Source organism: Plectropomus leopardus, chromosome 14, assembly GCF_008729295.1.
Source record: "Plectropomus leopardus isolate mb chromosome 14, YSFRI_Pleo_2.0, whole genome shotgun sequence".
In the NCBI taxonomy this organism is placed as follows: domain Eukaryota; kingdom Metazoa; phylum Chordata; class Actinopteri; order Perciformes; family Serranidae; genus Plectropomus; species Plectropomus leopardus.
The window spans coordinates 9,996,057-10,022,831 of record NC_056476.1 but is presented as its reverse complement, the minus strand read 5'-3'; the positions used below and the strand labels follow the sequence as shown (position 1 = coordinate 10,022,831).

The window sequence follows — 26,775 nt, the reverse complement described above, 5'->3', positions numbered from 1 at the left end:
ATCCAAAAGCTGTCAGCAGCAGGTCCCGACATGAACCCTGCGTCAGTGTGTTGTGCAGCCTTTTCAACAAGTACACAGCTACGAATAATGCAAAGAAAACAAAAAAGAAACATCTCCAAAAAAAAAGACCCCTTTGCATCCATTTGTTTCTTGAAGAAAAACTAAGCACTTGTAGATTTTATGTCGGCTAAAATTTATGAAGGAAACTACACAAAACAACCTACAGGCAGAAGGAAAGAAATTATTACATATGCCAGTTTCACAATAGGTTACATATGTTCTAAAGAGTGAAGGAAGATTGTGGTTCTGCAAGCACTTGAGGTTCAAGAGTCAGTCATTTAAGTGAAGTTTGTTTATAAAAAGAGAAAAATCCAGAACAATGCTGCCAGCTCAAAAGGTTGTACTGTTTAGTAATGGTAATGTATTCTTAAAAAGCTACACAATTTATTAGAATCAGTAGTAATAAACAAAATAAAATTGTTAGTACTATACAAAATCATGTATATAGTTAAAGCAGTCCATTACGCATGCATGTCTTCTAAAAATATTAAAATATCGAGACGGACGAGGCGGATAAAAATGACAAAAGGGACAGGAACAGCCAGATATAATCTGACTCCAGTGTAGGTAAAATAAGTCTTATCTAACTGCAACAAGCAACAAAATGAAAAACATTCAGCCTCCAATGTTTTGTAACTGCATTCAAGGACAGAGTAGTTGTTGGCTGGTGTCTCTTTATCAGTCTTTGCTCACTTTTCGGTTTCTCACAGCATAAATTCTCCCCCACAAATCTTAAAAGCATTTCTCTAATAAACGTAGCACAGACTTAAAAAAACAACATAAAAATATACATAATTGCACACTTTTGAACAGCACAACACGCTCCACATGACCATAAAAACACAATCAATCACGCATACTTTCGCAGCACACACACCCTTACTAAAAGACACACAGACAGTTTCTGTTTCAACAGGTCAAGGGAATCTCTGAGTTTTCATAGCAGTAAAATTGTTAGGAAGCCGTCTCGGAGTGGAGCAGGTCTGATCTGGATTTCTGGGTAGTGGTTGCTCCATTTTGGGGTTTTTTCTGTACATGTCACAGGTCCTTAAGTAACAGAGCTGCTGTTGGAGAGTGTGTAGGTTCGGGTTGGCTTCTGTAAAGGGTTCATACTGGTCCAGAGTAGTTGTAGTGGTTTCCGTGCTGCGAGTTGGGAGGCTGCTGGCTCGGTTTATGTTCAAGGTGTTCGATCTCTGGTGTGTCTGTGTGTGTGCAGCGAGGGGGGCGCTGCTTGAAGAAATCGGACACATATCGGACCTTAAAAAACAGAAGAAGAGTAAATAAGTATTTAAAGTAAAATTAATGTGTGTTATGTTGTTCACTATGGTTGGACTTATTGTGAAATTTAGGGCAGAAGCAGATGTTTAAAGTCATTTGGCCCAACGATGATTGCTGATGTTTTTGTTGGTATTTATTTCCCCTTTTGTACCCGAGAAACAAACAAACAAACAAACAAAAAAATCAATATCGAAGAACAACTTTTTCAAAGTAATGAAGCCCTTCATAACTCAAAAATTAGCACAAATTTAACCATACAGATTTATGCTACAACCTTTAATACATCCTTCAATATGAAAAACGTCTTAAAAAATACAATACTTTCCAATACAAATGAGGCAGACACATATTGTAGTACTCACAGTGAGCACAGCGATGAGAGCTCCCTGCAGTAGCCCCACCAGTACGTCACTATAGTGGTGTTTGTAGTCAGACACTCGCGTGTATCCTACATACAGAGAAAACGCCACCAGGAAGAACTGGATGGTTGGTCGAACCAGTCGCGTCCACTTCCCCTGCATTCGGGCCTGGATGTAGAGCTGCACACACAAAAAAACCCACATTTCTTGTTTAAGTTAAACCCTTTTTTGGTAAATAATGGTATTTTTATGAATTGCACATTTGTTGAGAGCTGTCCAATTTAAACATTTTTTGTTTTTTTATGACATACTATGCTTTGATATTTTTATTTTATTTTGGATGATGTAAAATGTTACGATTTTTTAAAAATAATATTCTGGACAACAAGCTATATTATGGCTTTTTTATGCTAATTTAGAAGACAATCTATACCATGACATTTTCATGCTATCTTGGATGACAAACTACACTATGACTTATAAGATGTTCTTGACAACAGACTATAGTATGACATATTTATGTTTTTTTAGATGACATACAATACTATGTATGTTTAATGACATTTAAGATGATTAACTATCTTATGACTTTATCGAATAGTTTATGAGAATATACAGTTGTTGTAATGGAAGATATTTAACCTGAAAGAGAGATTTTCTTTTCTGTCACCCAGTCAACCTGCCTCCACTGAAAGCTCAGAGCTTAGCTACAGGACATTTCTGTATAAAATTGTTCCTATATCTTTGTAATAACTATTATCTCACTCTTTACAGGGGTTAAACTATTGAATCCATCATCTTCTAGCCATGGTGCAGTGAGTTGTCATACAAAAGTTATGTTTCCAATTATCTGCCCTGACTATGTGTTGCACACCCTCCTGTTTGAGTCACTTACTGTTGTCTTTTGTAAGCAGACATTTTATTGCTACAGTGATTCTCAAGGAAAGGATGATGAAGAGGGCACACTCACAGAAAGAAACAGCATGCAGTACATCCCAAAGGACGAGTGACCAGAGTAGAATGACAACCTGAGGAGCAAAATGGTAAGACAAAACACACAAAATGCAACTTCACTTCACTTGTTTTTTGAGTGATTATCATTCAATATTATTATGAAGCAACAAAGAAATAAATTATTATTGATGGAATTTTGTAATGGAATACAAACTCAAACTCAAATAGTGTGCCGTGACATACCATAACATAGTATGTTGCAAAAAACTTTTAAAAAGACCATGATATAGTATGTCGAAAAAATGATCGAAAAGGGAAAAGCTATAGTATGGTTAAAAATGTCATAATATGACATGTCCTGAAAAGAGCATAAAATAGTGTGCCGAGGCAGGCCATAACAAAATGTGTTGCAAAAACTGGCTATAGTGGCAAGGCTATAGTATGGCGAAAATGTCAAAATATGACATGTCCTAAAAAAAAAAAACAGCTGAAAAAACACCTAAAAATAGTATAAAATAGCGCCCCGACACACGCCATAGCATACAATTTTGCAAAAACGGCCAAAAACACCATAATATGGCATGTTGAAAAAATGCACAAAAAGGCAAGGCTATAGTATGGCGAAAAATGTCAAAATATGACATGTCCCAAAAACAGCTAAAAAAACACGTCAAAAACAACATAAAATAGCATGCCGAGACTAACCACAGCATATAATTTTGAAAAAAGGCCCTAAACACCAAAATAGGGCATGTTGAAAAAATGAACAAAAAGGCAAGGCTATAGTATGGCAAAAATGTCAAAAAATGACATGTCCCAAAAACAGCTGAAAACACTTCAAAACAGCATAAAATAGCATGCTAAGACTAACCATAGCACACAATTTTGCAAAAACGGCCAAAAACACCATAATATGGTATGTCCAAAAAATGACCGAAAAGGCAAGGCTATAGTATGGCAAAAATGTCAAAATATGACATGTCCTAAAAACAGCTGAAAACACCTCAAAATAGTATAAAATCGCGTGCCAAAACACGCCATAGCATACAATTTTGCAAAAACGGCCAAAAACACAATAATGATGCATGTTGAAAAAATGACCAAAAAGGCAAGGCTATAGTATGGCGAAAATGTCAAAATATGACATGTCCCAAAAGCAGCTAAAAAACACCTCAAAACAACATAAAATACCATGCCAAGACACACCATAGCATACAATTTTGCAAAACAACCCAAAAAAACACCAAAATAGGGCATGTTGAAAAAAATTAACGCAAAGGCAAGGCTATAGTATGGCAAAAATGTCAAAATATGACATGTCCTAAAAAAAGCTGAAAACACCTCAAATAGCATAAAATAGCATGCCAAGACACGCTATAGCATACAATTTTGCAAAAAGCAGCGAAAAACATCATAATATGGCATATCCAAAAAATGACCGAAAAGGCAAGGCTATAGTATGGCAAAAATGTCAAAAAATGACATGTCCCAAAAACACCTGAAAACACCTCAAAACAGCATGAAATAGCGTGCCAAGATTAACCATAGCATACAATTTTGCAAAAACAGCCCAAAACACAATAATGAGGCATGTTGAAAAAATGACCAAAAAGGCAAGGCTATAGTATGGCAAAAATTTCAAATATGACATGTCCTAAAAGCAGCTGAAAACACCTCAAAACAGCATGAAATAGCGTGCCAAGACTAACCATAGCATACAATTTTGCAAAAACAACAGCCAAAACACAATCATGAGGCATGTTGAAAAAATGACCAAAAAGGCAAGGCTATAGTATGGAAAAAAGTTCAAATATGACATGTCCTAAAAACAGCTGAAAACACCTCAAAATAGTATAAAATCGCGTGCCAAAACACGCCATAGCATACAATTTTTGCAAAAACAGCCCAAAAAACACCAAAATAGGGCATGTTGAAAAAATGACCAAAAAGGCAAGGCTATAGTATGGCAAAAATGTCAAATATGACATGTCCCAAAAACAGCTGAAAAAACACTTCAAAACAGCATAAAATCGCGTGCTAAGACACGCCATAGCATACAATTTTGCAAAAACAGCCAAAAACATCATAATATGGCATATCCAAAAAATGACCAAAAAGGCAAGGCTATAGTATGGCAAAAATGTCAAAATATGACATGTCCCAAAAACAGCTGAAAACACCTCAAAACAGTATAAAATAGCGTGCCAAAACACGCCATAGCATACAATTTTGCAAAAAAAACGGCCCAAAACACCAAAATAGGGCATGTTGAAAAAATGACCAAAAAAGGCAAGGCTATAGTATGGCAAAAATGTCAAAATATGACATGTCCCAAAAACAGCTGAAAACACTTCAAAACAGCATAAAATCGCGTGCTAAGACACGCCATAGCATACAATTTTGCAAAAACAGCCAAAAACATCATAATATGGCATATCCAAAAAATGACCAAAAAGGCAAGGCTATAGTATGGCAAAAATGTCAAAATATGACATGTCCCAAAAAACAGCTGAAAACACCTCAAAACAGTATAAAATAGCGTGCCAAAACACGCCATAGCATACAATTTTGCAAAAACAGCCAAAAACACCATAATATGGCATATCCAAAAAATGACCAAAAAGGCAAGGCTATAGTATGGCAAAAATGTCAAAATATGACATGTCCTAAAAACAGCTGAAAACACCTCAAATAGCACATAAAATAGTGTGCCAAGACATGCTATAGCATACAATTTTGCAAAAAACAGCCAAAAACACCATAATATGGCATATCCAAAAAAATGACCAAAAAGGCAAGGCTATAGTATGGCAAAAATGTCAAAATATGACATGTTCCAAAAAGCAGCTAAAAAACACCTCAAAACAGCATGAAATAGCGTGCCAAGATTAACCATAGCATACAATTTTGCAAAAACAGCCCAAAACACAATAATGAGGCATGTTGAAAAAAAATGACCAAAAAGGCAAGGCTATAGTATGGCAAAAATGTCAAATATGACATGTCCTAAAAAACAGCTGAAAACACCTCAAAATAGCATAAAATAGCGTGCCGAGACATGCCATAGCATACAATTTTGCAAAAACAGCCCAAAACACATAATGAGGCATGTTGAAAAAATGACCAAAAAGGCAAGGCTATAGTATGGCAAAAATGTCAAAATATGACATGTCCCTAAAAAACAGCTGAAAAAACACCTCAAAATGGCATAAAATAGCGTGCCAAAGACACGCCATAGCATACAATTTTGCAAAAACGGCCAAAACACATAAAAATAGGGCATGTTGAAAAAAATGACCAAAAAGGCAAGGCTATAGTATGGCAAAAATGTCAAAATATGACATGTCCTAAAAGCAGCTGAAAACACCTCAAAACAGCATGAAATAGCGTGCCAAGACTAACCATAGCATACAATTTTGCAAAAACAGCCCAAAACACAAAATGAGGCATGTTGAAAAAATGACCAAAAAGGCAAGGCTATAGTATGGCAAAAATGTTCAAAATATGACATGTCCTAAAAACAGCTGAAAACACCTCAAAATAGTATAAAAATAGCGTGCCAAGAACACGCCATAGCATACAATTTTGCAAAAACAGCCCAAAAACACCAAAATAGGGCATGTTGAAAAAATGACCAAAAAGCAAGGCTATAGTATATGGCAAAAATGTCAAAAATATGACATGTCCCAAAAACAGCTGAAAACACTTCAAAACAGCATAAAATCGCGTGCTAAGACACGCCATAGCATACAATTTTGCAAAAACAGCCAAAAAACACCATAATATGGCATGTCCAAAAAATGACCAAAAAGGCAAGGCTATAGTATGGCAAAAATGTCAAAATATGACATGTCCAAAAACAGCTAAAAACACCTCAAAACAACATAAAATAGCGTGCAAAGACACGCCATAGCATACAATTTTGCAAAAACAGCCAAAAACACCATAATATGGCATGTCCAAAAAATGACCAAAAAGGCAAGGCTATAGTATGGCAAAAATGTCAAAAAATGACATGTCCAAAAAACAGCTGAAAACACCTCAAATAGCATAAAATAGCATACCAAGACATGCTATAGCATACAATTTTGCAAAAACAGCCAAAAACACCATAATATGGCATATCCAAAAAAATGACCAAAAAAGGCAAGGCTATAGTATGGCAAAAATGTCAAAATATGACATGTCCAAAAACAGCTAAAAACACCTCAAAACAGCATGAAATAGCGTGCCTGACTAACCATAGCATACAATTTTGCAAAAACGGCCCAAAAACAACCATAATATGGCATGTTGAAAAAATGACCAAAAAGGCAAGGCTATAGTATGGCGAAAATGTCAAAAAATGACATGTCCAAAAACAGCTGAAAACACCTCAAAACAGCATGAAATAGCGTGCAAGACTAACCATAGCATACAATTTTGCAAAAACAGCCAAAAACACAATAATGAGGCATGTTGAAAAAATGACCAAAAAGGCAAGGCTATAGTATGGCAAAAATGTCAAAAATATGACATGTCCCAAAAAAACAGCTGAAAACACTTCAAAACAGCATAAAAAATCCCGTGCTAAGACATGCCATAGCATACAATTTTGCAAAAACAGCCAAAAACATCATAATATGGCATATCGAAAAAAATGACCAAAAAGGCAAGGCTATAGTATGGCAAAAATGTCAAAATGTGACATGTCCTAAAAACAGCTGAAAACACCTCAAAATAGTATAAAATCGCGTGCTGAAAACATGCCATCGCATACAATTTTGCAAAAACAGCCCAAAACACCAAAATAGGGCATGTAAAAAAATGACCAAAAAGGCAAGGCTATAGTATGGCGAAAATGTCAAAAAATGACATGTCCCAAAAACAGCTGAAAACACCTCAAAACAGCATGAAATAGCATGCCAAAAAACACACACCATAGCATACAATTTTGCAAAAAACGGCCCAAAACACCAAAATATGGCATGTTGAAAAAAATGACCAAAAAGGCAAGGCTATAGTATGGCAAAAATGTCAAAAATGTGACATGTCCTAAAAGCAGCTGAAAACACCTCAAAACAGCATGAAATAGCGTGCCGAGACTAACGCCATAGCATACAATTTTGCAAAAACAGCCCAAAAACACAATCATGAGGCATGTTGAAAAAAATGACCAAAAAGGCAAGGCTATAGTATGGAAAAAAGTTCAAATATGACATGTCCTAAAAAACAGCTGAAAACACCTCAAAAATAGTATAAAATCGCGTGCCAAAACACGCCATAGCATACAATTTTGCAAAAACAGCCCAAAACACCATAATATGGCATATGAAAAAATGACCGAAAAGGCAAGGCTATAGTATGGCAAAAATGTCAAAATATGACATGTCCCAAAAACAGCTGAAAACACCTCAAAACAGCATAAAATAGCATGCTAAGACACGCCATAGCATACAATTTCACAAAAACAGCCAAAAACACCAAAATAGGGCATGTTGAAAAAATGACAAAAAGGAAAGCTATCGTATGGCAAAAATAATGTTCCTGTGTTTTTTCTCTTTCATCTCTCTCTCCGCCAGGTGCTCCTTAAAACATGGGTCAAATGACAGGTGATGATGATGCTTGCTTTCTCTTGGTGGTCATCATTCACAGCCGACGCAGGCCACAACAAATGCAGGAACAAAAGCGAAGGCCCTATAATGAGCATTGTTTTTGTCAAAAAATACATGTCCTAACAGCTGAAAAGGTTTCCAGCAGTGCCAGTTTTCCAGCTTTCTTTTAAAGGATTTTGTTTAGGGGGATGAGCTTGATACGACAAAAAACTGCATTGTTGGCCCAGCGATTCCCATCGTTTGTGTGCCGGTATCTCCAACTCCCCTTTTGGATTTGGTTTCTTGTTGGATAAGTTGTTACTAAAAAACTAGTTTATTTATTTCTAACGCATGTGGCGTTTTTTTATGTGTTTGGCCGCTCTCTGAACCTTGTAGGCTATGTGTGTGACAGTAAAAATGTCAAAAAATGACATGTCCTAAAAACAGCTGAAAACACCTCAAAACAGCATAAAATAGCATACCAAGACATGCTATAGCATACAATTTTGCAAAAACGGCCCAAAACACCAAATAGGGCATCTTGAAAAAATGACCAAAAAGGCAAGGCTATAGTATGGCGAAAAAATGTCAAAAAATGACATGTCCCAAAAACAGCTGAAAACACCTCAAAACAGCATGAAATAGCGTGCCAAGATTAACCATAGCATACAATTTTGCAAAAACAGCCCAAAACACAATAATGAGGCATGTTGAAAAAATGACCAAAAAGGCAAGGCTATAGTATGGCAAAAATGTCAAAATATGACATGTCCCAAAAACAGCTGAAAACACTTCAAAACAGCATAAAATCCCGTGCTAAGACATGCCATAGCATACAATTTTGCAAAAACAGCCAAAAACATCATAATATGGCATATCCAAAAAATGACCAAAAAGGCAAGGCTATAGTATGGCAAATATGTCAAAAAATGACATGTCCCAAAACAGCTGAAAAACACCTCAAAATGGTATAAAATAGCGTGCCAAAGACACGCCATAGCATACAATTTTTGCAAAAACGTCCCAGTTTTTTTATGTGTTTGGCCGCTCTCTGAACCTTGTAGGGTATGTGTGTGACAGTAACAAATGTCAAAATATGACATGTCCTAAAAACAGCTGAAAACACTTTAAAACAGCATAGAACCAGAGAACCAGAAGACCAGCCATAGCATACAATTTTGCAAAAACAGCCAAAAACATCATAATATGGCATATCAAAAAAATGACCGAAAAGGCAAGGCTATAGTATGGCAAAAATGTCAAAATATGACATGTCCTAAAAGCAGCTTAAAACACCTCAAAACAACATGAAACAGCGTGCCGAAACAAACCATAGCATACAATTTTGAAAAAAAAAAGCCCAAAAACCCCAAAAAAGGCATTATTGGAAATACTGAAACAAGCCATAGGACTAAATTTTACAAAAACGGCGAAAAACACCATAATATGGCATATCCAAAAAATGACCGAACAGCAACATGAAATAGCGTGCCGAGACTAACCATAGCATACAATTTCGCAAAACAGCCAAAAACACTGAAATAGGGCATGTTGAGAAAATGGTCAAAAAAGCAAGGCCATAGTATGGCAAAAATGTCAAAATATGACATGTCCTAAAAACAGCTGAAAACACCTCAAAATAGTATAAATAGCATGCCGAGACACGCCATAGCATACAATTTTGCAAAAACGGCCAAAAACAAAATAATAACGCATGTTGAAAAAATGACAGAAAAGTCAAGGCTATAGTATGGCAAAAATGTCAAAATATGACATGTCCTAAAAACAGCTGAAAACACCTCAAAATAGTATAAATAGCGTGCCGAGACACGCCATAGCATACAATTTTGAAAAAAAGGCCCAAAACACCATAATATGGCATATCCAAAAAAGGACCGAAAAGGCAAGGCTATAGTATGGCAAAAATGTCAAAATATGACATGTCCTAAAAACAGCTGGAAACACCTCAAAACAGCATGAAATAGCGTGCCAAGACATGCCATAGCATTCAATATTGCAAAAATGGCCAAAAACACCATAATATGGGATATCCAAAAAATGACCGAAATAGCATAGAAAATTATACAAATTTCCAAAAACAATAACACATAACATAATTTGGCATGTCTGAAAAAAAAACCAACTGAAAATGCAAGGCTAAAGTATGGCAAAATGTCATGTCAAAATTTGACATGTCCCAAAAAGAGCTGGAGTCTGCCAAGAATAGCCTGCTAAGACACACCATAGTATAGAAAGTTGCAAAAAGGTCCAAAAACAACATAATTTGGAATGTCCAAAAAATGAATGAAAATGCAAGCCTATAGTATGGCAAAAAACGGAAAAATTTGACGTCCCAAAAAGAGATGGAAACTGCCTGAAATACCCTTCTAAGACACTCCATAGCATAGAAAGTTGCAAAAATGTTCAAAAAATACCATAATTTGGTATGTCGAAAAAATGCAAGGCTGTAGTATGACAAAAAATATTAAAATTGGACATGTGTCAAAAACAGCTGCAAACTGCTTAAAACAGCCTTTTTAAAACACCATTGCATAGAAAGTTGCAAAAAATGGCATGTCTAAAAAATGACTGGAAATGCAAAGTTTTGCATGACAAAAAATGTCAAAATTTCTCATCAGCTGAAAACTACATAAAATAGCATGCTGAGACATGCAATAGCACAGAATGTTGCAATAACAGCCAAAAACACCATAATATAGCATGTCCAAAAAATCCAATCTATAGTATAGTTGTATGGCATTAAAATATCATGAAAACATCACAGTAGAGTAGGGCAACCAAAATATCATGACACCTTCATAGTATAGTATGTCATCAAAAATATCCTGAAAACATCACTGTATAGTATAACATCCAAAATCTCAAAAAATATCATGGTATAATATGGTAGGGTATGGTAGTATGGTATGGCATTAAAGATATAATAAAAATATCTTAGTATAGTGTGGCATTAAAAATGTCATAGCATGGTATAGCATTAATATTTGACAAAAACGTCTATGTATAGTATGCCATCTAAAATTTCATTAAAAACATCATAATATAGTATGCCATCACAATTTTCATAAAAAAGTCATACTATATTAGTGCATTAAATATATCATTAAAAAGTAATTTCAGAAAATGGCATTAAAAAATATGATAAAAAAAACATCATTGTGTGTTTTGGCATAAAAATCATAATAAAAACATCATGGTATATCATGGCATCAGAACTATAATCAAAATCAAGAGGTAGTCCTTTACCTGGATTCAGTCACATTGCGGTGATAGCCGGTACAGTTGATCTCCAGCATGTACCCGTTACAGGTGACTGGGGCGCACACAGCCAAGAAGTTTGGACGAGGGCGACCTATTGTGAACTTGGCCAGGTCGGTCAGTGATTGGCTGACGGCTCCTCCAAACAGGTAGGTACCCACCACCTTATAAAGTGCTGACAGGTACTGGTTGAACTGGGAGTTAGAGTGCAGACGATTTGTGTGCACAAGGTAGGCCTCTCCTGTGGTAATCTGTGAAGACGATGACAAAGACGCGTGATGTAGGGTTTTGGGGAAATAAATGGTAAAGAGATTGTTGTTTTTCAGATTTTTATTCATGTGTAAAAGCACTTCTCAAATGAACAAGATTTTGGGACTAACAATGACGATGGAGCAGGTGATGGTGACGGCAGCCATGGCTCCATGGGAGATCGTGTCTCTCCTGTAGGGATAGCTGATACTCTTATCATCGCAGTAGATTCCTCTTTGGTAGGGGGTGAACATCAGCGTCAGGATGGCTGAGGGCAGGGCCGCTGGGAGAAGAAGAGATGACTGTTTTATGTGGACAAAATTCACGCTACTGCTAAAGAAAGCATGACAATAACATGGTACGATGAGATAATCAAACCTTCCTAAAGTAACTACAAAGCAATCAATGAGCATTTAACTCCGCCATAGCTGTGTAAACCACCACATTTCTGTATCTGGATATTCACTGAATTACAATTATTTAGAAACATCCATGGAATACATGAGCAGGATGTTTTACACTCAAGTAGGTGCAGCAAGTGATGAAAAGTGAAAATGTATTAAAATGTCGTATTTTGTAGTATAGCATGCCATAAAAAAGTCATAGTATGTTGTAAAAATGTCAGAGGATGCCATAGTATAGCATGGCATAAAAATATTAAAAGAAAAAGTCGGAATGTAGCATGTTGTCAAAATGTAATTAAAGTCATTGTACTGAATTTGTCACAGTATGTTGTACAGTATGTTGTAAAAATGTCATGGAAAAAGTGATGGTAAAAAATGTCCTACAAAATTTGAAATAATAATAATAATAAAAAAACAGTCATAGTATAGTTATTGTATAGTACGTAATAAAAATGTGAAAAAAGTCACAGTATGTTATGTCATAAATATATCATAAAAAGTCATAGTATAGCATGTCATTACATATAAAATAAGTGCTTGAATACTGTGATGAAAAATGTGGAAAAAAGTAATAGCATAACATGTAAAAATGTCATAAAAAGTCATGGTATAACATTTCAAGAATGTGACAACAAATCATGGTATAGTGTGCCATAAAAAGTCATATTATATTATGTCAAGAAATAATAAAAAAAAAGTCTCAAAATCACAAAACTTTTATTAAAAAGTATATAGCACATTTCAATGTAGGGTTCAGAAACACTTTGTGCAGCCCCTGAACATGAAATGAAATGCATGCATTACCTTTCAATGCTCTGTGGTCAATTCAAATACTTGCACTTTAAATAAATACATTTAATAAACAACTCAGCTACTGCATCTGGAAATTCCCCCCATACCCCCCTGGAGGGTTGGGCTACAGAGGAGGTACACTGAAAAAGGTGCTCCCTAATGTTTTATCAGTGATTACAACCCTGATTTAGAGTAAAATCCTGAGGAGTTGGCCTACTTCAACTGCTGTAAGTGAAAGCAGGCATTGAAACAGCGATACTGTAGTTTTCGGAAGTCAAGATGTATTAAGTGAAGAGCTGCAGGTCCATCCTGAGAGCAGCTTTGACCCTTCAGCTGTGCGTTGACAAGTGAGCCAAAACACAATGCGATGCGACTCAGGAAACAGCTAAGGACACACTACTCTTTCAGCTTTGGGCAGAAGACCCGACTCTGCCAAGTATATTAATTTGTCATCGCTGGAGCTCGGTGGCAACAACTTCACCCCTAAAGACTGCAGTCGCTCCATGGAGTGTCACTATGGAAACTTGCAGGACAGGACAGCGATCACCTTTGACATCAGGGTGGCGTTTATACAACGAAGGGCATGGGAGCTGAGGATTGATCTAGGACACACACTCACATTTTTACAAAGAATGTATGTGAACCCATGCTCATACACACACCACTGACAGATAAAAAGGAGGTCTGTAACCGAAAGAGGTTTTAAAAAAACGCATGCATATACAAGTCTGACAAATAGTTTGTGAGCCCATGTTAAATTTGGTTAAAGAGTGTTTCTGCAAGAGAAAACAAAAGACTCAGAGTTAAGAGCAGTAACAAGAGTAGAAACACATAAACCTGTCTCTTAAATCTGAACTAGGACAATGGTTCAATCTACGGGAACCTTTCAGACTACAACTCTTAAATAGTTTTCCTGTTTTCAAAAGCTCCTCACTGAACTAATGAGAGCGAGAAATGTTTGTTTTTTCAAGCAGAAGCTGTACTGTATACCTACTTGGCAATGCCATAACAGTGGCTCTCTACTAATATATTCTTCCTTCCTCCAAAGTGTGTGACAGGCAGGACTGAATGAAACCATACTAAGACTCACAAACACAGCTAGGAAAACCTGTTCCAGACAGGTAATTCCAACATAATGTTGTGTGTCCAAACACAGATGTCTCCTGGTCAAGAGCATCAATTAAGTCTGGGGTTGTACACATTGCGGCAGCCTGACGGGTATAAAAATGTTCTCTTCCTCTTCCTACAACAGGCAGGAATATTAATGTAAAAATAAAGTGAGCACTAATAATAAAAGAAGGAAGTTTAAAAATGGAAATGTGGCAGGAATGAAAGAGCTCAAACCTGGTAGCATACTCAAAAAAGAAAAATGAGGGCTTTATTATAGTGGGTGTGGGAGTTGTTGGTGTTGCTGGATTTGGTATTGTAGAACTACGAAAAGTAGCACTTTTCGTAACAAAATAAAAAGCGGATTTCAGAAAAAAACAGCTGATTAAAACAAAACACCAGAAAAAACAACAACTTTTAAATAACAAATAAAATGCAAACATCATAGTGATCAGAAAATATATAAATACTGGGGGACAAAGTAAAGTTTAAAACTAAAAATGCCACCATGCGGTTGTATGCCTCCACACACCAGTCAAGTTGCTCTCACGGAGTACATTAATGCCTGTGAAAACGTGGATGCTTCAAACACATCTTGCCCCTGGTAGTACAGAAGATCTATACAATCAGCACAGTTTCAAAGTGGACACCCAAGATTAGTGTCACCAATTATATACCTAGTATCTGACCAAATGTCTCTGCTTCTGTTCCTGACTTAAGACATTGAGTAATAGCCAGAAACGTGTTTTAGCAGAACATATATATGGAGACAAAAATATATATGATTTTGGAGATCTTTTTGAGTTGAAAGAAGGATGACTGAATAGCAGTCTTTACTTGATCTTCTTTACTTGAGAGCATATTAATTGAAAACAAAAGTGGGCCAAGAATGGACCCTTGGGGAACCCCATCATTAAAATGAACAACAGAGGAGGTTAAATTTTAAGATTAAGTTTTATTTGAGAGGTAAAAATGTAGCAGCTGTAGAGGTTGCATGAAAGATAAATCCGCCATCACCTCTTAAACTCTGATTTGGTACCACGCAGGTCGTTTTTTTTTAGTTATTTCGCTGAAAACAGCTGCCTCCTTCAGTTGAAAAAGAAACAACGAGGGTGGTGAGAGTGAACCGTTGCCCACTAATTAATATTTGTTCCATTTTCTGAACAAATGCCACTAATGATCTTTGATGACAAGCAGTTTCCTCATTGAAGAGAATTTATTTTCATGAAAGGAAGCCAACTCTTTGCTCTTTACATCTCAGAGTTCATTATTCCAGCAGGCCAAGCGTGCTCTCAGCTTCTCTTTGAAGTGAGGCCCAACCATTGTTTATTCTGCAGGATGCAAGGAAAACATTTAGATAAGAGGCTGCTGCTTGTTTGGCACAAGTCTCTGGTTGCTACACACCACCAGGGTGGAGATGTGAGTGGACAGAGTTGGTCAATGGCCTCTGAAAAAACAAAAAACAGACTCACACGGTAACCACTGCTAAGCTTTTTAACAACAGAATCAGTGAGGAAGTCGATTCCCCATCGTATCAAACATGCTCTAACAGCCTCTGGGAGCCGAGCCCATGGAGAGTTCCTATTATCTGAGTGGGACTGACTGTTTTTATCTGCTTTATTATTCTAGAAGGCCTGGTATGTTTTTATAGGCCTGTGCTGGTGGGGTGTCCTTCCCTCTCAGAGACTGGGCTGAGCTTGGAGAGACAGAGGTTTATTCCCAAAATTTAATAAAAAAAAAAAAAAGATAAAAATTGCAACTTTCCTTACAAGAAAAGAACTAATTTCACCTCTTTTTTTAGACCAGTGTATTTATCACTTTCTTTAGGTGATATCAGTAACTAGTTGCTCCATTTACAACATATTAGTACCTTTAATGTGCTTAGTGACTGTACTACTTAAGAAAGAGAAAACAAAGAACTTGAACAAAGAGAAACGGCTGCCACCAGAGGCCACCAGCAGGGATATGATGGATATGTGATTATTCACAGTCACAATGTTATTTGTCATTATTCACAGTTATGTAGTGCTGTTTGGTTTTGGTCTGCACAGCAGGAACTCGCGGACAGGGCCAGTGGGAAAAGCACTGTTGAGCATATTCAACGGGCTGCATACCGCAGAGGTAAACCTGGAAGGTAGAAAACTTATATGGTGTATACGCCAGGTGAGCAGTTCCATCAGGAATTAATAGGTGCCATTTTTGGTCCACTAACTAGGTATTATTACAGTCTATGACTTCCATTAAGTGAAGGCTTGATTCAGTGATGGAGAATTCAATAGGCATTAGCAATGACTGCCTATGCTGCAAAGACCCTGAAAAAGAAAGTCAGACTTAACAAAAGAGGCACTACAAGAGAGTGTTCATAAATGTAAAAAAAACCTGAAAAGTGTATCAGAGATGGAGAGGAAATGTTGCTAATAGTTTAGCCTTCCATTAGCAGTAGCCAAATGCTTAACCGTACAAGACTTTATTTTTTATTTTTTATTCTAATCACCTGCTTCCTTCCTCCTTTCCTTTCTTAATTCCTTCCTTCCTCAGATCCATCTTTTCCTTCTTTAACGGATCTAAAAAAATTCCCAAACTGGAGGTTTTTATCTTAAAGTGAAACTTAACTCATGTTTCCTGCCTCATCCATCCATTCACTTTTTAGTACAGTTCATTTCTAATACCTGTTTAGGTATAACTTTGACTGAACAATATGTACTTGGAATGTAGTATTTTATTCCATATTATTTTTACTTTTAATACAATAAAGTATTCGAGTACAACTGAAAAAGGTTCTTTGATGGACTATAACAGCTTGTATCATCTTACTCTGACATTTAACAGCCATTGAGGTTTTTTCTTTATCATCTGTAAACTTTTACAGCTGCAAACAATGTAGAAACAAGTTAAAATATTGTTTTCAAAAGAGGCACGCACACACGCAAAGTTTCTGCTGAGTTTCTGTCCACAGTAACAAAATGTCCACGGGAGAGATAAAAAAGGAAGAAGGGAAAGTATTGTTTTACACTTTCACAATCTTCTCTGGCAAAAGCGCACCCCGATTCCACTTTGAGAAAATAAACATGATGGAATTTGGGATCAGACACAAGTACAACTTCCTCTTGACCTCTGACCATGTGGGAAGTGGGGAGTGTTCCTATTATTCAGCCCCCAAGATGATTCCTCATCTCAGTAACTGGGACATAGAAACAGAAACAGGTAACAGCGTTGGAGGTGAGCGTTTGTTTGAGGCCAAATCCCAACAGACGCCTGTGAGATTTGTGCGTCAGCAGTTTGTTGGCTAACAGGGATTCGCAACTGGTGATCCACATCACACTGAGGTGCTCAGAAAACCAATATTTAACTCTTCTTTTGTTTGTTTTGGCTTTAGCTGTGGGATTTAATCACTGCATCTAGTTTCTGGGATTTTTTGTCAGTTCTGTCTACAATGGCTGTTATTGTTCTTCATATTTGGGGGATGAATCTTTTACTAAATAAAAAGAAAAAAAAATATTGTTTGGAGGAAAGAGTATCATTTCCTTTAAGGTCGGGGATTTTTCCAGGGAAAGTCCTACACGGGATGACAAAAAGCTTTTTCTTGGTATACTGATGTTTTGGAGTAGCAAACCTTTGTTGTCTTTAAAAGGTTAAGCCTCACAACTTTAACCCCTTCTTCAATTTTGTCCACTTTTTGGAGATAGTAAAGTTATTTTTGCATAAATGTTTTTTTTGTTTTTTTTTAAACATGTATGTGTTCAACCCAATCATTAGAAAAAAGCTGGCATTGTACATTTCTGCAAACCTCATTGCATTACATTTTCATGTCATCATGTAGTGGATACATTAAAACTTTAAGTTTCAACAACGCTGTTGTTAATGTGGGTATGAAGAGGGCTGCTGCCTCAAGCAAAGGAGTTCAAGTATCTTACGGTCTTGTTAAGGAGTAAAGGTAAGAGGGAGCTGAGCCGGAAGACAAGGCTTTTGATTTACCGGTCCATCTACGTCCCAACCCTTACTTATGGTCAGGAGCTTTGGGTAGTGACCAAAAAAATGAGATCATGGATATGTTGAAATGACTTTTCCTCATGTTGAAAGGGGCAAATTGCAGAGGTTCAGGCATCTGATCAGGATGCCTCCTGGGCGCCTCCCGTCAGAGGTGTTCTGGGAATAACCAACTAGTAGGAGGCCTTGGGCAAACCCAGAACATGCTGGAGGGATTATGTATCTAATCTGGTTTGGGATCACCTTGGGATTCCCCAGGAGGAACTGGATAGCGTTGCTAGGGAGAAGGATATCTGGAGTACTTTGCTCAGCCCGCTGTCCCTGTGATCTGGCCCCCGTATAAGTCGATGAAAATGGATAGATGGATGTGGTTAACGTGGTTAGGTTTAGCCATAAAAACCACTTAGTTATTGCTGGGAAAAAAAAATCATGTTTTGGCAAAATACCCAGTTTTGAGTGCTCAATCCCAGGAGGAAAAGCAGCGATTTCTCAGTAAAAAACAACCACTTATCAAGGCGCTCAGTAGCTCAGTTGGTAGAGTGGGCATCCCATGTACAGAGGCTACGTCCTCACCGCAGCAGCCGTGGGTTTAATTCTAACCCCAGCCTTTTGCTGCTTTTGCCCTTTCAAGCTTAAGCTTTCTTTTCTAATGCAGGCAAAAAGCCCAAAAATAATCTGGAAAAAAAAAGCAAAAAAACAACCGCTTTTCGTGGCACTATCCTGCCAACAGGTCGCTACAAAGCGCCCATTTTTGGAGCTTAAAAAGCCACCGGAAACATAGCAATGAAATGCTAAAGCACAACTACTCTTGGCGTGTGTTTGTCTCCAACAGTGGTCTGCAGCTTGACAGGAATCTCGCCTATAAGTGACCCAGCACCAACCATCCCCTCCTTCTCCAGATGATAAAATTAGCTTGTATTACATTGTGTCACATTGGAACCGTTTCTATGATACATACTTTATTAAATGTGTAAATGTAACATATTCATGGTCTGCAGAAACGTACAACTCCAGCATTTTCTTAGGGTGACTGGTCTGATGTGTTTACTGTGCATATGAGTGGACCTATAACATGCTGCTATTACTGAAATTTTGTTATTTTAAACCTGTCGTAATTGATTTTTATTTTGCAAAAAGATCTCTAACCTGAAGAACTGTATAAATTAACTTCAAATATTGTTAATTTATTTTTTTTAATATTTAATCCCCTTCAGGTGCCAACTTAAACTATATATATAAAAACACATGTGATATCTAATACGATACTAGATCTTAAAGGAAAAGTCTTCCCACAAAATGACCAAACACATCCCATGTTATGTTTAAAAGTAAAATTCTTGATGAATTGCATTAAAAGAGATCTGTTTCTAACAACAGCAAAACTTTTTACTAATGCACATATTTTATATTTGTGTCAATATTATGTCAATAAAGTACTTCTGGTTCTGATTCTTTATCAAAATATCAATTTACATACTTTCACTTTACTGGTCTCATTTATCCAGTTGAATGCATTTTCAGTAAACCCTGTGCAAGTGCGTGTGCCTGAACTCAAATTGCATTGTTCATTCCTGGTCCGTACAGGAGAGTGTTAATGCATAACTGTTTTAAGTTGTAACGTTTTAGCAAAATTGCATGGGTTTCAGAAGAATACGACTGGATATATTAGACTTGGATTATACTGCACGAGCTGTGTGATGTCAGTGCAAATTGATCTTTTAATATTATTATGTTAAACTAGGACCTTTACTCCAATTCATCAAGAAAGTTCTCAGTTTTGAGAACTCGGCATGCGAGAAAAACAACGCTTTCTTACAGAATTTGACATGCCACGGGGTGAGTAATTAATATGAAAGTGATTATTTTGTGAGTGACTTCCTTTAACAGTAGTACTACATACACTTTTTTACGCTGGATTGTACTCCAGTTTGACTGAACTGTCTTGGCAGGAAATCTCAAAAGTGTTTCAAACCAGATTTCCAGTAAATGTGTTGATGTGAGTCCAGATCCTGTCATTTTTTTAAGCTTTCCCAACATTGTGAGTCATTTTCCAAAATTTCCTGTTTCTTGTTAAATAATTGCACTTGAATGAGAAAGAATCTGGCACACAAGCCTGATGATTATCTTTCCACTTCATGGTTAATGCAGGTTCTGCACTTTTTAACACTTTTAACTATTAAGATACAATTATACAATTGTGATTGTGTGGTTGTCTTCAGTGGAGGAGGTATGCTCTCTCTGAAGACTTTCTAGTTGGGGTTATGCTAAGACAGTCTATAATTCAAACAATGAATCCTGCAAAAGTTAATATCTCACTGAAGTATGCAAACAGTGATAAACTGATGTCAACCTTTAATCAAAGAAAACAGAAATACTTCTTCCTCTCTCACATGAAACCACCACGGTACCGAAAAGACCCTCTGAAACCCTGCAGACAATAAATTTAACTCCACTACTCTGTATTTTACAAGAAGCTAGCCCATAAAAATACACACACACACACACACACACAGTCTCTTTCATTTTCACACAGGAACGTCAGGGAGCAGAAGTCAACACTTCCCACTTGACTTTGACACATATTTGGCACAAGAAGATATTGCATGTACAAAAGTGTGTGTGTGCACGTGTGTCAATAAAACAGTAAGGGGGAGCATCTCAAACATGTCAGCAAAATGTTAAAATGGCACATAAACAACACTCAGCAGAGACAACAACAACAGCTGTTGTCTGTCACTTTCTGCGTCGCCTGCATCCAAACAGCTCTGTTACAAAACTCTGCAGTTTAATCCTGAAGCCTGTATCGACATGTACAAGTTTGGCTGTATTCATAACTACAGCAGCAACAAACACTTTCATTTCCTCACTGCTGATTCTCACCTAAACCAAAAAAGGTATCTAGTGTTATCACGGGCCGTTGCCAAGTCATTCTATACATGCAGAGTTGAAGTTATTAGTTCATTAATTCATCCATTGATCGGCAGAAAACTGATCTGCAACTTTTTTGATAATTGATTTATGATTTAAGTCAATTTTTAAAGCAAAAACTAAGTTGTGTTTTTGGAATTTGGACCATTGGTCTGACAAAACAAGACATTTTAAGAAGTCATCTTGAACTCTGAAAACTTGTAATGGGCATTTTGCTGTTTACAGGTTAAATAAAAACATATTAATTCTAAATATATAATAATCTGAAAATATATGTATAATTTGCCCTTCTTAAGTTGATCTGTAAGTACACTGGTGCCTCTCTAACCAGCCATTTTATCCCATTTACTCAATTAAATAACAATATTTAACCCACCTCATTTTTCTCTGAATTTACTTACTTATAACTACTTAATATTGAGGTGGGCATTTCCCATTTGTCCCCCCTCTAGCCTCTGCACTGGTTCACATTAACAGCTTGTTTCAACCCAAGTTGTCCAGCACCAATGTCCTGTTTTAGGCAGAAATACTTTAAATTAAGAGGAAGTAATTTCCAAACAGCTTTGTTATTGTCAACGTGTTAAGTCAAAATGTCTAAGAGGTGAAAAACTAAACTTAATGCTTAAATAGAGCATTAATACCAAAAGAAGCTTTAAAGTGGAGACAGACTTCAGACTTAGTTTAGTGCAAAGACTAGGAACGGGGGAGAACAATTAACTTGGAACCAAATCAAACCATTCTGGTTTTTCAAAGGGTTAGGTGCTAGGTTTGGGCGATGTTACAGTAATAAGGTATACCAGGCTGAGCTGAAAGACACAGCAACACCCAGTGGTGGAGGGAGAAGTTACAGGACTGAAAGCAGAGCGTATTCTGGGCACAAACAGAGCAGCAGAGCACCAGGCATACTGAAAGTGAAACTTAATCGCTTATCACGCTAGGTCTTAAAGTGTTTATTCTCTTGCCTTTCAGCAGTTGCACCTCTCATGCATCGACCTGACCGCATCGACAGATCAATTATCCAGACCACGACTCAAACTCCTCAAATAAGCAGATAAGCTTATTTCCAAAATGTCAAACTATTCCTTTAACTGTTTAATGACAAGACCAGTATCACAAAAACAATATTATTATTACCCTTGAAAGTGTCAGAAATGTAGCCTACAAGCTGGACAGATATACTGCAAGTAGGACACATAAAAAGAAAAGGAGGAGACCGGAATAAAAGTGAACAGAGCAGCCTGTTCTCATAAAAGAACATTTTTTAATAATCTTGATAATTTGACTATGAAATGTGAAATGTAACCGAAGCCTGAATTTCATAACAATATAACAGCAGACGCTCTGCTGGGTGGCATCTGCCTGTGTCAGTAAGATCTGGATATGCAGAGAGTGTGTGTGTGTGTGTGTGTATGTACAGGTCATGTTGTATCAACAGTGTACAGTGATAACAAATAATGGCAGGATGGAGGTTTGACTGCAGAGGGGAAGAGAGAGAAATAAAACACTGAGCCCAATCACAGAATCTGTTACAATCTGGACATTCAGCACATTCCTGACACATCTCTCACACACACACACACACGCACGCACGCACACATGCACACACACACTTACCTTTTTAAAATCAGGAGAGATCAAACCTGATGACAGTTTACCCTCTACACTCTGGAGATGAAACAAACAACAAGCAACAAGGCAATAGAATAATAAAGGTGCATCGATTAAAAGAGGGAAATTAAAAAATGATGGTGTTCCAGGGGAAACAGTAACATCTTGTGATAAAAATGACACTACAGCTGGGGATAAAAATGATAAGGTGAATTTGGGAAATAAGATTTATTTGGTTTTGTAATATTGAGAAATATGTTGTGTTTTTGTGCTGTTATTTGATTCTTATTCAAGACAATTTGGTTAGAACTGCTTTGTTAATATGGACTTCATAACTGTTTTGTAATGCAAAATTGAATTGTAAACATGCAATTAAAAAATATGATTAAATCACGATGAACTACTGAAATTCTGATTAATCAGAATTTAGAAATGAATCATTTGAAAGACCTAGTTTGAGCTTATCAGCCACCTCTGAGAGACTCATTCAAACTGATTCTCAAATCATACTTTCACATTTCAAAGGCTGGTGACTAACTTACCCCTACAACTGAGAAAAAGTCGACCTGTTACTTTCACACCCCTGATTCACCTCGATTGTGAGGTGATAAATACATGAGCTTGAAACTTAGTCATCCACAGAATTTGTGGACAGAGAATTCTTTAGGTGACAAATTGTTAATCATCACACCTCACCTGATTTCGCAACTGTGTTCTTAAATGTTGAACAATTTAGTTTTCTCTCTTGGCCAAAAACATGATTGAAAAAAAATAATCAGCTTTTCGTTTCCAAGAGATCCTGATATTACCTTTATGCCATCCTTAGCCCCAGCAAGCCCAAGAATTTCTTTCACTAAGCTCATCCCTGAAGCTAAAAACATGTATTCAAATCCTTCACTTAAGTAAATGCACTAATATCACATTGTAAAAACACTTTTTTACAAGTTAAAGACCTGCATTGAAAATTTTACTGAAATAAATGTACTTCAAGCATTACAGGTAAAAGTACCCAATGCAGAAAAATCTAAAAATGAAAAACAAACATAAAAGCAACCCCAAAACGAAACAAAAAACAAAAAAAAACCCTTAAAATTATATTTAATCTTTTCTTTTTTTAATAAAAACCTTCGAAACGATATTTAAAAAGGAAAAAGGAAAAGTCATCCACATAACTTAGAAATATTTCAAAAATGTTTGACTGATTTATTAATCAACTAATCATTGCAGCTGTACTTGTATAACTGCTAAGCAATTTAATTTATAACAAAAAATATTTTGTAAATGATTTTTAGGTTTTTATGCAAAAATCTTAACTTGTAAGGTAGCATTTAGTGAAATGTTTAGACAAATGTAGTGAAGTAAAAACTACAGTATTTCCTCTGAAATGTAGTGGAGTGACAGTAGGCCTTTGAAGTGACATGAAAAGAAAACACTCAAGTAAAGTGTAAGTACTCGAAATTTGCCCTTAAGTACAATACTTGAGTAAATGTACTTTATTACATTCCACCATTGGCTAAAACTCTTTTTTTCCCCTAAAAATGGACACACAGGGCGTGGACAGTGGGCTCGTCTCGAGCTGTGAACACACATGAACATACACTTTGATGTCGAGGGGTTTAACAGAAGGACGGTCATTATCATTCCTCCCTGTCAGTCACCAGATGGATCCACAAGACTCACACAAATGTTGCAACCCTCAATGCTTCTTGCTGCCGTGAAAGGTCTAGTTCACCCCAATATTTCAGCTCCTAAATACATCTAAAAAAAAAAAAAAACCCAGAGGGGAATGAACATCCAAGACACCCTCCCTTCTTTTATTATCTCAACTACAACCTCGTCATGTCAGAGATGTGACACAAACAGCTGGAAGATCTCAATTTTGTAAATGGTCTTTGTGTCGTCCAGGAGTCAAGAAGCAAGTCGCAACAAGCCGCTCTGTACAGTAGTCACACGTACAGACTAAAGAGACCCCTCCGAACACACACACACACACACACACACACGCACCCACGCACGCACGCACGCACGCGCACGCACACACACACACACACACACACACACACACACACACACACACCTGGTGTCCAGTTTCCAAAACAGGATTTAAACTGTCACACAGAGAGAGATTCATTGACATTGATCTTTGCTCTTCCTCCTAGCCCTATGTTAAGAGAAAATGGGGCCACAGGGTGCAGCAGGAAGAAAATAATTGGCAGAGAAAGTATGAACGTCTTCACAGAGTTTGGGAATTTTGATCGAAAGCAGCAAAACACACAAGGGAAGATGCAAACACAAACACGGCCTACTGCACTTTAACATGACAAATTCAGATTGAGCGCATTATCGCCTCAGCAAATCAGCACCATGACCACCAGATAGTCAACAGTCAGATAAGATATGAGTGCCCTACACTCTTTTAAATAAAGGTACCAAAAGGGTTTATCGTGAAGAGCTGAAGGTTTGCCCAGAACCATTTACCCCTCACGAACCATTTTCTCCAAAGAAAGGGCTCTTTAGGGATTTTTTGTAAGACAAAAAGTCCTCTAATTGGGTTCTGGATTAAACACTTAAACACTGGGTACTAGATAAAATCTTTGGAATATTAAAGGGTTTTCAATATGACCGCCTGGATAGTTTCAAGAGGAAAACCTTTGAAACATGAAAAGGTTATCCATAGAGCTCTCTTCGGTGGGTTCTAGATCAAACCCTTGAAATATGGAAGGGTTCTCGGTAGAATCCCTTTGATGGGTTCTAGATAAAACCCTTGGAATATAAAAGGGTTTTTGATAGAACTCCCTGGGTGATTTCAAGAGGAAAAGCCTGCAATATGAAAGGGTTCTCTGCAGAATCCCCTTGGGTGGGTTTGAGAACAAACACCTGGATTATGCCATGGTTCTCAGAATAAACCCATAGGTAAGTTCTAGTTGAAAACCTTGGAATATAAAACAGTTATTTGGATGGGTTCTAGATCAAACTCTTCCAATACGAAAGGGTTCTTGGTAGATCCCTTGGGTGGGTTTTTGTTACTACCCTTAGAAGGTGGATGAACACCTAGAGAGGGTTCTGTTTGAAACCATTACACAACAGAGAGGTTGTCTGTAGAACCTCTCATGGGAGGTTCTGAGTGGTACCTTTCACAGATGGTATTAAGTATTAGCCTTCATGTTTGGGTTCTATGCAAGTCCCTTTGAAAGTTGGAGTCTTTATGTGAGGTTCATCAGGGAACCAAAACAGATTCTCCTACAGGAACAAGCCATAAAACCCTATATGGTTCTAATAAGCACCATCTTTTTAAAGAGTGTATGTCTACCCAAATGATTTCTTAGAAGAAGTCAGTCAGAGACCAGCAGCAGCATTCTTACTCACTGTTAGGAAACACTGGCCTGTTTGAACAAGATAGAGACACATGATGACATGCAAAGTTTAATTGTTCTGCAGAATCCGATCACTGCAGTTCATGCAGCTACTTTGCATCTTTGTGCAACAGAATATTGTGCAAAATACCTTTTTAAATCAGGAGTCAGTTGCTTATTCAAATCTTGCAGAAAGCACATGAAGCAACAAGTGGATTATCTGTAGTAGAGCTACAACCGTGTGTATATGTATGTGTATATGTGTGTTTGTGTGTGTGTGTGTGTGTGTGTGTGTGTGTGTGTTGAGCAATCACTTTCGTCAAAGCCGTTTTTCATGTTATTTTTTGTGTCTTATTTCTGATTCAGTCCCACTAAAAAAAAAAAAAAAAAATCACATATTAATGCAGACCAGATGAGCTTTAGTAGAGCCTGGAACTATTTATGTTTTCAGCCATGTTTTCAGCGGGAGGGAAGAACAAGAGCAGTCACTCACCAACAAAGACACAAAGAATATCCACCACGACCAGAATCAGCTTCTTTCCTTGCTCTGTCATGTTTCCTCACAAAAAAGTCGCGTTTTTAAAAAGCAGAGTTGTAATCTAAGAAACGCACGGAGTTACTGAGGAAAAAAAGGACTTTCAGGACAAGTCGACCTGTTGCTCTTCCGGCTCCACTCCTGTGTACCTGCCTGCCTATCTGTCTGTCTGCGAACTGTTTCAGGTGCGCAGGACAGCTGCGTCCTCTCTGTCCTGCCTCTTTACGCACAGGGGGCGCGTCTTCCCGCACGTATAATGTACTAAAAACGATCAGAAAGGATTTGGCTTCCCGAAATCCACCCCAGTGC

At 37.2% G+C, this 26,775-nt stretch overlaps 1 protein-coding gene across 1 annotated transcript; it reads right to left on the bottom strand.

Annotated features, from left to right (window-relative positions):
• Positions 1-176: 176 nt before the first annotated feature.
• Positions 177-26,775, bottom strand: plpp2a (phospholipid phosphatase 2a). The gene is made up of 6 exons (XM_042500680.1): positions 26,425-26,775; positions 11,884-12,035; positions 11,492-11,754; positions 2,668-2,725; positions 1,701-1,877; positions 177-1,317 (listed from the first exon to the last, which is right to left on the bottom strand). The coding sequence occupies exons 1-6, from the start codon at positions 26,483-26,485 to the stop codon at positions 1,168-1,170; spliced, it is 861 nt and encodes a 286-aa protein (XP_042356614.1). The 5' UTR covers positions 26,486-26,775; the 3' UTR covers positions 177-1,167.

Bases quoted from the DNA above. Each gene is read 5' to 3' on its own strand.
- plpp2a (XM_042500680.1), bottom strand. From the start codon at position 26,485: ATGACAGAGCAAGGAAAGAAGCTGATTCTGGTCGTGGTGGATATTCTT. The intron at 11,755-11,883 runs GTTAGTCCCAAA...TCGTCTTCACAG, and splicing joins TCACCTGCTCCATCGTCATT to ATTACCACAGGAGAGGCCTA. The intron at 1,318-1,700 runs GTGAGTACTACA...CTGTTTTTTAAG, and splicing joins CTCTCATCGCTGTGCTCACT to GTCCGATATGTGTCCGATTT.